Raw genomic sequence first — 14,140 nt, 5'->3', positions numbered from 1 at the left:
AGTACTTCGTTGTTATTGAATTTCTACCATTTGGACATGTTAAGTATGTGTCTGGTCTCTTCAATTCGTCTTCTTCATTCGATTCTGGAGTCAGGGGGCGAAGATGTGTCGGCCACAACACTCCACTTGATGGGGCATACAGGTGGACCTGTAAAACGAATTGCCCCATTGCCTCCACAACCCTTTACACGATGGATGTGTGTATCGACCTCGTTATCTGTGTACGGCACTCTTGAATTTCAAGGGACGCGTTGCGGCGGAAACGCACTCTATACCAGAAGAAAACAAGACGATGCTGGACCAGCTGGGTAAATTTCAAGACCTCGGAGCTGGCGGCTGTTCCTTTGGAAACCGGTATCCATAATGCAGTACGGAGTAGCTGAGTTGGCCAATTTACAGTAGTGTACAGAATATCTGTAGCTGTTGGGCATATGCATCAAAGAATGGCAAATGCAAACCCAAAGAGACAGGCGCTGCCAAAAAATTGTAGATTCAACAAAGTTCATCAGCGGAATTTCCGCCAGTGTTGCAGCGAAGGAATTGGAGATGGTATGCTGAGCATTTTTCCAGGGGGCGATACTCCGTACATGACGGGAGACTGGACCTGGCCGGTGAATCGCGATACAGCCGCCCCATCCATCGGGTTCTTGCCCTATCCCAAAGCCACAACGGGGATTGTCTCTCCATTCCAACTCCAAATCGACTAGCACGGCTTGCAGTAGTGGCCGGGAGCTCAGCTTTCCCCAGATCTCGTTGCTTTGTTGATCCACTCTTCCTCCCTAGTCTCAATGGGCATAGCGTGCTCCCGCGAAGCTTTGCGAATGCTAATATTAACCTGCTGTGCAATATACATTGACCAATCCGGTGTGCCAGACGGTCCATGGTACTTTCTGGGAAGGATAGGTATATAAACACAGGAAGTGGTCGGATTGGTGTTTAAAAGCGTAGTTGATGCCTCATGTATCCCTGCCATTTTCTTGCCGAATTTTGTTGTAGAAAGGTCGACCTTCAACTTTTAGTTTCGCCGATGAATCTGAAATCACTCGAATATTTGAAATTGCCAGGCAGAAGATGCCTATGGTGGCAACTGCCAAATGAAATCCAAATCCAAGTCAACGCCGTCCAACCGCGGTCCGAGATCACCCTCATACGGAGCAAAAGGTGCCATAGAGGGATCGAAGGGTAGTGATAGCCAGTCGTTCAGGTCGAAATTAGAGAGACCCTCTAGATCAAGCCCTGAAGCCACATCCCCTTGCCCTGGGGTTACATGATGCGAGGCCGAAAATGGCGTTGTGTTTGAATGCGATCCATTATGAGGACGAGCTCTCGGTTGAACGGGCGAAGGATTCGATGATTCTAGACTCCTTCGAAGTCGTGCTGCTTGTGTATGGAGAAGTGCTGCATAATGTGATTGCAAGTTCGCGTCATCTTGTTGATTCTCCTGCATAGCTGCAATGGCTCGATCAAGAATCTGCAAAGCTTCCTGGAGTTTGGAATGACGCACACCCAGCGCGAGTGCTTTCATTAAGAAGATGGAAGAGCTGATTGTACGGAAGAGAAGCCTCATTGGCAAATAATGCAATGCGCCGGTTTTGCCTAGTGAGGCGACTTTCTCCAATATTTGGCAGCTGCCTTCGATAACTTCTTCGATGAAGCCATATTCCCGGCCTGTCATGCCCAGTCGTCTGGTTCTCTCTATGAAAGAGTGATCGATGGTAGTTTCGCTGTGGGGGTTGTCGCGGGTTAGAACTCGTTGCACCACGAGCTGCATGCCGATGGAGCTGACAAGAACCCTTAGATATTCATATTCGATGAATAGTATATCTGTGAAAGCCGTTCCAGATGCTAATAGAATTAGCCAGTAGGAAGTACAAGCCAAAGTTCTATCACATACCTGTAGAGTTCATGTTCTCTTGGCACCAAATTGCTATCAAGGTCTGCTTCTCTTCCACAATGGACAAGGATTGTTCGGTTGTGTCGAAAGCCGTCTGTGCATTAATCAGGGGATGTAGCTCCGTCATTGTCGAATTCGTCATCTTGGTGATATTGATCCATGAATTCATGCACGAAACCCATTCTCTGGACCCTCGCTGCCGCGACATCTGCAGGGAGATTGGGACAGAGATATCAGCATTGGAGGGCATTGGTGAAGTGCAACCAATCCTTGAAGCTAGAACATTGATATATACGAATAGCAGGCTTGGCAAGCGTTGCTGTCGTAGATCAAGGTGCTCAAGATACATCTCTGCATCGATTCCGGTTAGGCCATCGGGTTTGGGAAATCTAGTGTTTGGGTCAAATGCACCAAGCTCATGAGCGAGAGCTAATGCCGAGCTCAGAACCATCCATGACATACGCTCGAATCTTTTTGTTGGCTCGACGACGTCCTCTCTCCATCGAGCTGAGACAGGAATTTCTTCATCGCTTGTTGGCGGATCACGCGCATCCAGATGGGTCATGATGAAATCTGAATCCCAGCCATCCGTGTCAGGCGGAAATTGTAATGACCGTGGATGCCACTCAGACATGAGAAGAAGTGCTTCAATGCTACCTATATTCCTAGTCCGGGCCTTGGACAGTTTTTCCTGACCCAAGGTGAGTCGAAGAAGAAGATGCTGGCAATGTTGCCACAGACGGTGATGTATGAAGAACGCGCGAGAACAGCCCCCAACCCCGCGAAGGGTGTGGTATCGCGAGGATAGCATCAATATTGTACAGCAAAGCAAGGGTTCTTGTGTCACAAGGTAAAAATGATTCTTATGCGAGGCGAAGAAGTCCGTGAGAATAGGGGAGAGTGGATTCAAATTTTCGAAGAAACTGTACCAGGATTAGCATCGCAGCGCCCTTCCAAGGAGGATCACTTACAGATCAACAAGCGCCATCGCCTCATGTGCAGAGAACCATCCCATCTTTACAAATCGGCAGGCTCCCCAAATTTGCACGGCATCGGTTGTGGTGAGGCGCCAAGGACCCAGAGTAGGGGTAGGGACAGCAGTGGTCTGTTGTGAATCTTCGCGAAGAGCTGCTTCAAACAAGATGTTCATGGCATCCTTATTGTTCGAAACTACCTTTTGCAACATAGATGTTGGAAGATGGTCATCTTTGGTCCCAATTCGGCCCCGGGGACTTGGTTGTGATCTGTTTGCCTTAGAATAAATAGAAACCGGCAATGAGAATACAACGAACCTCTGATCAATCTCAGTTTCACATATAGGGTGACCCCCTCTACTACCCTGACCATCCTTTGGCGCTCGAGACCATGGTTTCTTTGATGTGAAAATACAGTCAATCCGTTTCTTGACGCAACGCACGCATTTTTCACCTTCACTCGCTTGGCATTTCACCTTCCGCCGCGAACATGGAACACATGCCTTGTATGCTCGCTGGAATCCATATTCATGAAGAGCCCTACTACGCGGCGGCTTCCTGTCCATGGGTGTTTGCAGGAGAAAGAATCGCAAGTGCGGAGAAGTGGAGACTGACGGCTTTTTCTTGTTGAAATACCCGCAGTCCATGAGATGCCGTCTTCATGTAGTTGGCTAGTATTGGTACAACAACTTTCGATGTTGAAGATATAGAAAGGTTTCAAAGGCATTAATTATCTCGGAAGATCAGTATACTACTAGTACTGGCTTATGAGTGCCTCGAGAACGAAATATTGTCCCCGAGTTCTTCTAAATGCCAAATAGCCGCGGTGGAATGACCCCTGGAAAATACCCGCCATTCAAATCGAAGGAAATAGCATCAAGCATAGGGGACTCCCGGTTAAATCAATTGCCCTCCTACTAGTATCTAAATAATAGGGGGGAAATATGGCAAATCAAGTCAAATATCTAAACTTAGGGTTTTGATCTCCCCCATCTGTTACATCAACTCGGTCATGCTTGTTCACCTTTCCATATACGCGATCACGTCTCTTATTTTCAAGGGTCAGATTGATATGTAACCCAATGGCCAGTATCACGATAAGACCGGTGAAAGCACAACCAATGGCACAGCCTTTGGTATAGAGAGGCGCGTCGCTGTTGGGGAAGACGGAACTGCTGACTAGACTGGAGCACTGCCCAAAGACAGCTAAAAGGGCCATGCCTGCTCCCTTTTTACTTTCCCCTCCCTGGTTATTCAACATCCAGGTGATATTAATAGCGAGTGCAGGGAAAATTCCACAAGTTGCGAGCCATATTCCAGCATATCGTGCGCCAGTCTGGGTCTCGTCCTCCACGCACGTTAGGATAAGATAGCCCGCTGTACCCATGGTAGCGAAGAATGTGATTACCAACCCGCGATTTCCCCATCGATCTGAGACAATGGCGGCAGCGATGCAACAGAAAAATGATACAAGGTATGGTGGAGCTGCCAGCCCCTGCGCGTTGATCGAGTTGTATCCCATCGTTTCCAAAATGGTCGGCAGGAAATTGGAAAGACCTGCGAAAGAGTAATTGCAACAAAAGTGAACCATCATGTGAACATAGTTCTTGTAGTCTCTCAATCCACTTAGGACTTGCTGCCATTGCATCTTATTCTTCGCCGTTCGGTCGATAGTCTGAAGTCGTTCCACTGCCTCTGTTTTCTGGGATTCGTCAAGAAACTTGGCCGAGCCGGGGGAATCGGCAAGGAAAAAAAACACGATGACCGAGAAAAGGACGGTAGGAGCACCCTCTAGTATCGTTAGCTCTGTGATGATCAAGATAGGGAGCAAGCATACCAATAATGAAAAGGTAACGCCATGGTTCGAGAGAGCCTTTGATCCGAGTAATACCGTATGCAAGAGCTGATGCAAAGCAGTTGGCTACTGGAGACATCCCAAGGAGTATAGACAATCGAAATCCCAACTCATTTCTCTGGTAGAATAGCGAAAGAAAATAGGGTGCACCGCAGCCGAAGACAGACTCAAAAATACCTAACAGTCCTCGACAAATGAGAAGTTCTGCAAAGTTATTGACGGCACCACTACACATTGCAGCTGCGCCCCAGCTAGGTTATTCAATATTGTCAAACTCCAATGTCCAGTATTTCGAAAAAATGGGCGTCGAAAAAGAGGGAGATACTCACCAGATGCATAAAACAGCGATATATGAGTGAGCTGGGAGAATCTTCCACAAGACGGTTGTCCATTCGAAAACGATGTAGCAGATATAGAATGTGTAAAGTACCCAGGACCATTTATAGTCATCTAACCCTAAATCATCTGCGATTCCAGCAGTCTTTGCATTGCCGATGTTGCCTTGTAACGGGGGAGGTTATGATCAGTAACAGGATGGCAGGATCGATTACGGTTGTTGCATACCTCGGTCTAGATAAGACAGAACATAGAGTATGCAGACTATTGGTAGCACTCTTCTATCGAACTATTGATGTATTAGTATGGCCATTTGCGGAACCACATGTAGCAAATGATGTATCCAACCTTCTTTCGAATCAAGGATTGCCTTTCTTCTGGAACAATGACTTGAAGGTAAGCCTTCTTGGTGCCAGCACTCTCAACGTGCTGACAATCCGGAAGCTGTTCTATGTCTTTGAAATCCGACATGGTGTCCGGTTCAGCAGCGTCAACAATGAAGAACGAGAAGATATATGGCAGGCAAACAATGGGGCTAGCTCCAGCATAAATAATTTCTAGATACAAGCAGATCTCGGATATAGGGATCAAGGCTTGAGGGAGGCTTTGCCTCAAACGTTTTGCCGAGCTCAAAAATCCGGGGTCCCCATGGGGTTTAAGGGCTGCATGTTCGATAAAGTGCCGGGCCCCGCTCGAGAGAGCGCTACCATATTGATTTACAGTAGATCCAATTGGTTAGGAAGCAGGGATCTACGTACCTAACCCCATTATAGTCCTCGAAGAATGTCATGGCGAAGATGAAGAAGAGGGGAAACCACCCGCGGCGGATAGTCGCAATTATCCGCGCCTGAAACATCCGCGATATTCGATCAACAAATGGAATGAGATGCAAACAACCTCGCGTCCGATATCGGTTGCAAATATAAGATTTAAAAACGAGTTAGTTCGTCGAGAACATATTCTTCATCACTCAAACCTTTTGAACATCATCTCGGAAACATGTCTCAGTCTACCGTTCCTTATCCTTTCCACTTCGATACTGCCCCAGCCTTAGGGCCTCAGGATGGCACAAGTATGGACGTCACGGTCAGTGTGAAGAATATCCGTGGCAAAATCCCTTCAATTCAGGCATCTCAACTCCGCACAATGATGCTCGAGGCTCGCAATGATCCTACCAAGATTCTAGCTCACGCCTGCACGTACGACGGTCTCTCTTCTCGCTTGGTCGAGGAGGCGGGGTTTCCGCTCGTATTTCTGGCAGGGTATGCAGTCGCTAGCTCATATGGCTTGCCAGATACCGGGTACATCGCTATGGCCGAGATGTGTGATAAGATCCAGGAATCTTTCCGTCAGGTTAGCGTGCCGATCATGGCAGATGGTGACACCGGATATGGAAGCCCAATGAATGTCAAGAGGACTGTTGAGAGCTTCGCAGCTGCTGGTGCAGCAGGAGTGATGATTGAGGATCAGCGATGGCCGAAACGTATATTTCTCTTATCTTTAGCCCTCGAAGAAACCAATACTAATTGAATTGTTTACTATTAGGCTGTGGCCACACCAAGGGCAAAGATGTCGTCTCTCGGGAAGAAGCCTTTGCTCGGATCCAGGCTGCCTGCGATGCCCGAAATGAAGGAAGAGATATTTTTATCCTTGCGCGTACAGACTCACTGATGTATGGTTGGGATGAAGCCATAACCCGTGCAAAGGAATTCAAGCGGATCGGTGTCGATGCGATCTTTATCGAGGCACTGCCGGATCGTGATGCAATGAAGCGATGTGCGGAGCAGCTGGATATTCCAGTCTTCGCTAATATCATTGAAGGGGGAAAGACGGAGAATCTTTCTGCTAAGGAACTTGCTGAGCTGGGATATAGTGCAGTTGCTTATCCTTGGACATTGGTTGCGGCTCATCTCAAGAGTATCCGAGAAGCATTAGACGGACTGAAGAGATCTATGACTACTGGGTCCCCTCCAATGATATTGACATATGATCAGGTTTGTGAAGGTGTTGGATTTAACAAATACTGGGTAAGTTTTCCTCATTCCCTGGAAAGATACCGCGTTGACCAATTCCCATGGTACTATAGGATCGAGAGGAGAAGTACAAATACAAATACAACAATTAGACAAGTACTTGCATAGTATTAGCGTCAAGAACTACATTTCAAGATATCAGTCACCTTACTAGTATGATAGTGTAGTATTACAGAAAGGTTTCTATTCCAAAGCCCGACAATATTCGTGTAATTGTAAGCTTCCCCTCTTGCGTGAGCAACCTGCCACAAGCACGCCATACAACCTCGTCATCCGCGAACCCGCGAGGATTATAAATCCGATTATTTATCATTGAAGCTATTTAAGATCGTTTCGAGATATCTGACTACTTAATCTTATTGTTTTCAAGAAACATACGGAAAGACTATAGATATTTTGCAAAAAGATCACAGATATGACAGAATCCAACCCCAACCGCCAGCTTCACCTCACAGCTTTCATGCGGCCAGTATCTCTCCATACTGGAGCCTGGCGCTATCCTGGCTCTTATCCGGACGCAAACTTTAACTTCAAGCATATTTCTGCGTTCGCGCAGAAACTCGAAGCAGCCAAATTCGACGCATTTTTCATGGCAGATCACCTGGCTGTACTCAATATGCCCATCGAAGCTCTCAAGCGTAGTCATACCGTGACATCCTTTGAGCCCTTTACTTTACTTTCGGCTTTATCTTCCGTCACCGAAAAGATTGGACTGGCCGCTACAGCAAGTACAACATATGACGAACCGTATCACGTTGCTAGGCGATTCGCCAGTCTTGACCATTTAAGTGGGGGCCGAGCAGCCTGGAATATTGTGACGACGGGAAATCCGGAATCTAGTAAGAATTTCGGATTTGATGAGCACATGGCTCATAGTGATAGATATAAGCGAGCACGGGAATTCTATGATGTGGTTACGGGGTTGTGGGATAGTTTCGCCGATGACGCTTTCACTCGGAATGTGGAAACTGGAGAATATCTGGACCCCGAAAAGCTTCATGTCCTGAATCACGAAGGAGACGAGTTTAAAGTGCGTGGGCCACTTAATATTGCACGTCCTCCGCAAGGGTGGCCTGTGATTGTTCAGGCAGGGCAAAGTGAGCCAGGACGACAGTTGGCAGCTGAGACAGCCGAGGTCGTCTTCTGTAGCCCTAAGGACCTCGAGTCCGCAAAGGAACTATACGCAGATATTAAAGGCAGAGTGGAGAAAGCAGGCCGTGATAGAGATAGCTTGAAGCTACTCCCTGCAGCTTTGCTAATTGTCGGAGAGCACAAGCAGGATGCATGGGAGAAAAGATTAAAGCTGGATAGCCTGGTCCATTACGACAGTGCCATCGCGTCCTTGTCGGTCGTGCTCGGCCTTGATGCCAGCAAACTTGACCCTGATGGGCCTTTGCCAACGCATCTGCCAGAAACTAATGGAAGTAAGACGGCGCGAGAGTCAGTCGAGAAAGTTGCTAGAGAAGAAGGCCTGACCGTCCGTCAGCTTGCTCAACGCCAAGGAGGGTTTTCAGGTTTGACTTTCCTTGGATCTCCAGAAGAAATTGCCGACGAGATGGAGATTTGGTTACATGAAGAGGCCTCGGATGGATTCACATGCGTATTCCCGTTTCTACCGCAAGGCCTAGATGAGGTCACTGAGAAACTCATCCCAGAGCTACAGCGAAGAGGTCTATTCCGCAAGGATTATGCTGGTTCGACACTGCGTGATCACTTTGGATTAGTTAGACCAGAGAACAGGTTTTTCAGCAAACCATGATAGCATCTCTTTAGCTGATGGCAAAATCGGAGCATTCTATACTTGCCATTTGTCTTTCTATCTTACACATCATGGGTTTACGCAGTACATAGAGCATCCAAATTCAGAAGAATTACTGTAGTTGACACTATCCAAAACTCATCTGCAAACTATCAAAATAGAAACATTTGAGATTGGTCGGTCATCGAACCAATACAAATTGTGGATTGATTGACTTAGACATCCGTAGAGCCTATTCTGGATTGAAGAACCCAACCAAACCCCATTGGATTGGGGTTTAGGTTGGGGTCATAAAGGGCAAGTCTAGGTACTGAGGCCAAAAGCACCTTTGGTCAAAGCACAGGCCTAGTCAATAGTCCGCTCCACCCCCTCTACATTTATAGTAGGGTTGACCTCAACGAAGTCCATTGCAACAGGATTACCAGTGTCGCGGAGGCGACGAACAACCAGCTCCCCCTCCTGCAGAGATAGTCCTCGGGGAACAAGATGTCCAGCGCTTGGCGTCCACTCAGGATCAAGCGCATTGATATCACAAGAGAGATAAATAGCCGTCTGTCTACCAACATACTCTAGCGCCATGCTAACAACCGAGTCGATTCCGTGTCTGGCAATACTTAGCAGCTGGTAATCAAGTCAGGTCGAAATACACACCTCTTAATATCATCCATATCAAAAAATTTGTTCCCATTCTGTTGGATCAGCGTCCCCTCCTCGTCATCGACATCGCGCGTTCCAATATGGACCAGTTTTTTCATGTCGATGAGGAGACCCTGTTCAATCCAATCAAAGATACCCTTCTCCTGGTACTTAGCAAGACCAGTGGCAAAAGCCAGCGGCATTCCATGGATATTCCCACTGGACTCGCTTCGGGGGGGATGGTTAATTGACACATGTGCATCAACGCAGATGACCGCTGGACGCTAATTATGCTTTGAAATGAGAGCACGGGTTGTCGCTGTCAGCGTTCCGATGGCGTTAGAGTGATCACCACCCAACGTGAGAACACGTCGGCCCTGCTGGGTATGGCTATAGACGAGGTCGTGCTCTTTGTTGCCTTGCTAACGGTTCGTGGTCTTTTCATTCCGTCGTGATCATGGTCTTCGGTGTATTCGGACGGTGGTTTGCCCGAGATTTCGCAAACGTGAACACGCCCGAAATAAGCTTGAAGATCCTTCAAAAGGCCCGAGCCAAGGATAGCGCGAGGACCGAGCTCACTACCCTGTTTTTGGTTATTCCTTGTCGGTATTGTGGGTGTGGGAGGATCTGGAGACTGAAAAGGCTTACCGCGCCTGCTGCGGACTCGGCGAGAACGATGGCCAGTTCTGAATTGTTGGATACAGCCATTTCAAACACAATTGTGAAAGAGAACCTTGGAATTTTTCAGATAATTCGAGATGAAAGCAGGTTTGAAATGGGAATAAATTACTGTTTATATCCTTTTCTTACGTCCGGTTAAACATACTGTGGCAGCCAGGGTCACCGTCTCAAAAGGGTATATGCCGATTTCAGCTCCCCTAAAGTTGAGAATAGTCGAACATATGGGGCTGCAGATTTGATCATAAGCATTCAAAGAGGCTGGACCTTAGTGAACTGCTATACGATGAATTCGGATATCAAAAAAGATGTAAGTACATACAGAGTATCGGCTGAAGACCTGGAGTCGCATAGAATCAACCCTACGCTCGGTATTTCGCCTGCGACAATTTGAATAAATATAGATACAATATCTGTATATAGTGTATAAATATCCAGCTGCGTTTTCGTTCGAACGAATATCGCTCTTTAGATCTATTAAGACATCGGTCAAGGTTGAATTTTCTCAATGTTCGTCTATACTTCACTTTAATGGACGCTACGCCAGCCGTATGCGGGAGTGGGGCATAGGATCGCCGTTAAAGGTGAGTCGAGCCGGCAGCGCTGGATACATAAAGCCCTTGTAATTTGGAATTCCAAAGTAACATCCAACTGAAATTCAGCACACAATCCCATTCGTGTCACTGAGTAATATGGCGAAGCAAGTGCTCACCACTTCCAAATTTCTGGCCAACCCGAGCCAACTGGCCGTTGTGGCAGCAAAGTACTCTTGTAGGGCAGTATGAAGATCACCCATTTACTATATTCACCTCATCTACATACATAATTCCTCATCAGCTCTGACAATACCTAAACAGCCCCGAAAGAGTGCCGAGCAAGGCCCTGATGCTCTACTCGACTCAGGGATATTATCGAATATTCAATCAGAGACAAATTACAAGTTAACAATCGACCACCTCACGCCAAACGGCACGTTCAGCAACAGCAAGGAAGCCAACAATACAGATCCAGACACCAATAACATGAAACTGCCACGAACAGTCAGACTCGCATCCAAACAAGTCAGCGAAAGCGTCTACACCCACGCCCGACTGGGTAAATTCGTAATGACCCTTGGCGGAGATCACTCGATCGGAATGGGAACCGTCACGGGAGTTGCACGGGCAATTCGCGAGCGATTCGGGGATTCAGAGCTCTCCGTTCTTTGGATAGACGCCCATGCCGATATTAACACTCCAGAAACGAGCCCTAGTGGACGAATTCACGGGATGCCGGTTGCGTTTGCCTCTGGACTGGCCCGATACGGTATCTTTGATTGGATCACGGCGTCACATTTAATTAATCTCAAGAGATTTGTGTACATTGGTCTTCGTGATGTGAATGAAGCTGAGGAAAAGGTTATTGCTGAGAAGGGGATTTAAAGCGTTCAGTATGGATGATATCCGACGGTAAGATTTACATTGGCCGGTCTTGATATTAGCCATATCTAAGTTCATCTAGGCACGGTATCGAAAGGTCATGGATCTTGCATTGGAGTATCTTGGTGACGAAACGCCAATTCATGTCTCGTATGACATTGACTCGCTCGATCCGGAATGGGTACCATCCACTGGGTTCCCTGTTAGTCCCGGGCTATCACTCGATGAGGGAATCCTCATTTCGCGTCGGCTTCATAATACTGGAAATCTTGTTGCGATGGATTTGGTGGAAGTAAATCCACTCATTGAGCCAGAGAAATTAGATCTGACTGTTGAATCTGCTAGATCTATAATTCATGCTGCTTTGGGTGTTGAAGGAAAGGGCTTTTAATTCTCATCTCCTTTGCTGACGACGAAATTGGGTCACGTTGACACAATCCACATAATGTTCGAGCTCAGTAAAAGTACCTTATTCAATCCTAATAGGACTCCACCTGCAGATTATAAAAAATGGAAATCTTTGAAGCCGGCCAATATAAGGATTCCCGATTGAGAATCGGCGTTCTTTCAGATTACCGGTCAGCGGGCCAATTAAAAGAGTTGATTGGTTGGCTCATCCGCCCTGCGGTTGACGTGGAACGATCTAGAGAATAGCCAGAATATAGCTATATCTTACTCGGAATGCTCGAAGCTGCTTCAAAATACTTCCAAATCATTCCTCATTCAATCTATCACATCCAAAGGCACCTCAATGGGAAGCACCACTGAGGCCCCATTTACCATCCGCACCCACCGTCCCGGAGACATAGGATGGATAACCCACCGGCATGGCGTCCTTTACCACGAAGAACATAACTGGAACGAGCAATTCGAGTCCATGGTAGCCAAAATCTCCGCTGAATTCATCGAAAACTTGGACCCGGCCCGTGAACGCTGCTGGATCGCCGAAAGAGAAGGCAAATTTCTTGGCTGTATTATGCTAGTGAAAGATCGTTCTTCTGATAATAATGCCGCAAAACTGCGATTATTACTCGTTGAGCCGAGTGCTCGTGGTTTGGGAGTTGGGAGCAAGCTTGTACGGTTATGTACGGAGTTTGCTAGGGAAGTTGGATATTCTCGCATTGGGCTATGGACTCAGACTATCTTGACCTCGGCGAGAAGGCTGTATGCAAATGAAGGGTATAAAATAATTAAGACTGAGGAACATTCGATTTGGGGGCCTAAAATGGTAGGGGAGCTTTGGGAAAAGGAGTTATAATGGATGAGAAGGAGTGTCAGTGGATTTTACTTGTGCAAGGTTGAATTGTATTAGTAGTAGCAAAATAGACCGCGCAATGAGATTTTTTGTCTAGACCTACGCACTGCCTCATTATTCACTAAAGTACTATGCTTCTTATGTAAAGAATAGTGATGCATTGCTGTCTGATAGGGTGTCATTCTTGAAAGGCAAGAGAGATAGGTTACTCTGAGTAGGTGCGAATAAGTTGTGGATCCCTTACGTTAAGTTACCCCAGATTCTCTCGCGTGTTAGATAGTGTCGCGTGTCTTCTGAAACATCACATCCACTTGAACATGAGGCTCGTCAACTCAGATACTTTGGTGTTTGAATGCAATCCTTGCTTCACTGGGGGTTTCAGTGCAAGAATTATGATGAATGTCAAGTCAGAGAGAAGCGGGTTTTGCTCCGTACGAGCGTTTTAACACATTGGCTCAAATAACCGGATAGCTACTTGGGCATGGGATTCAACATTCTTTGTCCCTCTTCCTACATACTTAGAAGACCGTTACGGAGAGAAAATATTCCAGTCCCACATCTTTTACACTAACATTGACCTGAGCAGCTACGAACTTTCAGTGCATCGGCCCTTCCTAGTCGAAAACTAGCCTGTCACAAGCGAGAATTATACAAAATAGCCTAGAAGAGACTATGTGTTATTGGAGAGCATATAGTACCCATCTCTCACAGTGACATACCATGTAAACAAATACCGATACAAAAACTACATTTTAGAGCCACAGTATGAACGGAAAGATCGGCTTCTCGCGGGACGGAGCCGGACGCCAAGAGTGTCTGCAGATCGGTTTTCTCTCAAGGCGAATCGCATGGGACTATCTTTTTTCCGTCAAAGTGAGATCCGAATTCTCTGCAGGATACGAGATACGCGGGCAAGCACCATTTTTTTTTTTGGATAGATATATGATTCGTGCAAGTTGAATGCGAGTGCGACCGACCTGGTACAAAAATAGTAGTACTTGATTCTAGGAGATGACGAACATGTTGGGCATACTGTACGAATTGAACAGCACGCAATGGGGATCACTACATAGTCCAGATATCCGAGTGGACACTTGGAGAAGGGTGTGTTGATCCAGACGATCGGTGTGCAAGTGGAGAGAGAGAGAGAGAGTGCAAAGCATAACCATATGCCATACATGAATGACGGACATGCGAATTCATTCTGCTTTAACAAGAGCAATTCGGTTGGAAATGGACTACAGATGGATCATATTCGTACCTTTGGAGTAGTTACCTACACTTCGATATTTGATTTGATAT

The 14,140-nt window shown here is 46.8% G+C and overlaps 7 protein-coding genes across 7 annotated transcripts; 4 read left to right on the top strand and 3 right to left on the bottom strand.

Moving 5' to 3' along the window:
- Nucleotides 1-1,075: 1,075 nt before the first annotated feature.
- N7469_007427 (transcription factor domain-containing protein) lies at nt 1,076-3,044 on the bottom strand (the record flags this gene model as incomplete). Its single annotated transcript, XM_056646345.1, has 3 exons — nt 1,076-1,845; nt 1,895-2,817; nt 2,866-3,044. The coding sequence occupies 3 exons, from the start codon at nt 3,042-3,044 to the stop codon at nt 1,076-1,078; spliced, it is 1,872 nt and encodes a 623-aa protein (XP_056499786.1).
- A 776-nt stretch (nt 3,045-3,820) lies between these two features.
- Nucleotides 3,821-5,849, bottom strand: N7469_007426 (putative MFS transporter; the record flags this gene model as incomplete). The annotated part of the gene is made up of 6 exons (XM_056646344.1): nt 3,821-4,659; nt 4,706-4,974; nt 5,053-5,224; nt 5,288-5,348; nt 5,408-5,762; nt 5,818-5,849. The coding sequence occupies 6 exons, from the start codon at nt 5,847-5,849 to the stop codon at nt 3,821-3,823; spliced, it is 1,728 nt and encodes a 575-aa protein (XP_056499785.1).
- A 209-nt stretch (nt 5,850-6,058) lies between these two features.
- On the top strand, nt 6,059-7,184 carry N7469_007425 (isocitrate lyase/PEP mutase family protein; the record flags this gene model as incomplete). Its single annotated transcript, XM_056646343.1, has 3 exons — nt 6,059-6,542; nt 6,605-7,086; nt 7,146-7,184. The coding sequence occupies 3 exons, from the start codon at nt 6,059-6,061 to the stop codon at nt 7,182-7,184; spliced, it is 1,005 nt and encodes a 334-aa protein (XP_056499784.1).
- A 323-nt stretch (nt 7,185-7,507) lies between these two features.
- N7469_007424 (LLM class flavin-dependent oxidoreductase) lies at nt 7,508-8,851 on the top strand (the record flags this gene model as incomplete). The annotated part of the gene is made up of 1 exon (XM_056646342.1): nt 7,508-8,851. One exon carries the CDS (start codon nt 7,508-7,510, stop codon nt 8,849-8,851), a length of 1,344 nt encoding a protein of 447 aa, XP_056499783.1.
- Nucleotides 8,852-9,196: 345 nt separating this feature from the next.
- Nucleotides 9,197-10,195, bottom strand: N7469_007423 (arginase; the record flags this gene model as incomplete). Its single annotated transcript, XM_056646341.1, has 4 exons — nt 9,197-9,455; nt 9,503-9,771; nt 9,840-10,070; nt 10,136-10,195. 4 exons carry the CDS (start codon nt 10,193-10,195, stop codon nt 9,197-9,199), a joined length of 819 nt encoding a protein of 272 aa, XP_056499782.1.
- A 662-nt stretch (nt 10,196-10,857) lies between these two features.
- On the top strand, nt 10,858-11,974 carry N7469_007422 (arginase; the record flags this gene model as incomplete). The annotated part of the gene is made up of 3 exons (XM_056646340.1): nt 10,858-10,936; nt 11,003-11,562; nt 11,666-11,974. The coding sequence occupies 3 exons, from the start codon at nt 10,858-10,860 to the stop codon at nt 11,972-11,974; spliced, it is 948 nt and encodes a 315-aa protein (XP_056499781.1).
- A 360-nt stretch (nt 11,975-12,334) lies between these two features.
- Nucleotides 12,335-12,841, top strand: N7469_007421 (GNAT family N-acetyltransferase; the record flags this gene model as incomplete). The annotated part of the gene is made up of 1 exon (XM_056646339.1): nt 12,335-12,841. The coding sequence occupies one exon, from the start codon at nt 12,335-12,337 to the stop codon at nt 12,839-12,841; it is 507 nt and encodes a 168-aa protein (XP_056499780.1).
- Nucleotides 12,842-14,140: the final 1,299 nt, after the last annotated feature.

The sequence above is a fragment of the Penicillium citrinum genome (assembly GCF_028827155.1).
Source record: "Penicillium citrinum strain IBT 23319 chromosome Unknown utg000006l:1.0-3011923.0:1.0-3012962.0, whole genome shotgun sequence".
Lineage (NCBI taxonomy): Eukaryota > Fungi > Ascomycota > Eurotiomycetes > Eurotiales > Aspergillaceae > Penicillium > Penicillium citrinum.
The sequence above is the reverse complement of the archived record's forward strand: the minus strand, read 5'-3'. Positions and strand labels throughout refer to the sequence as shown.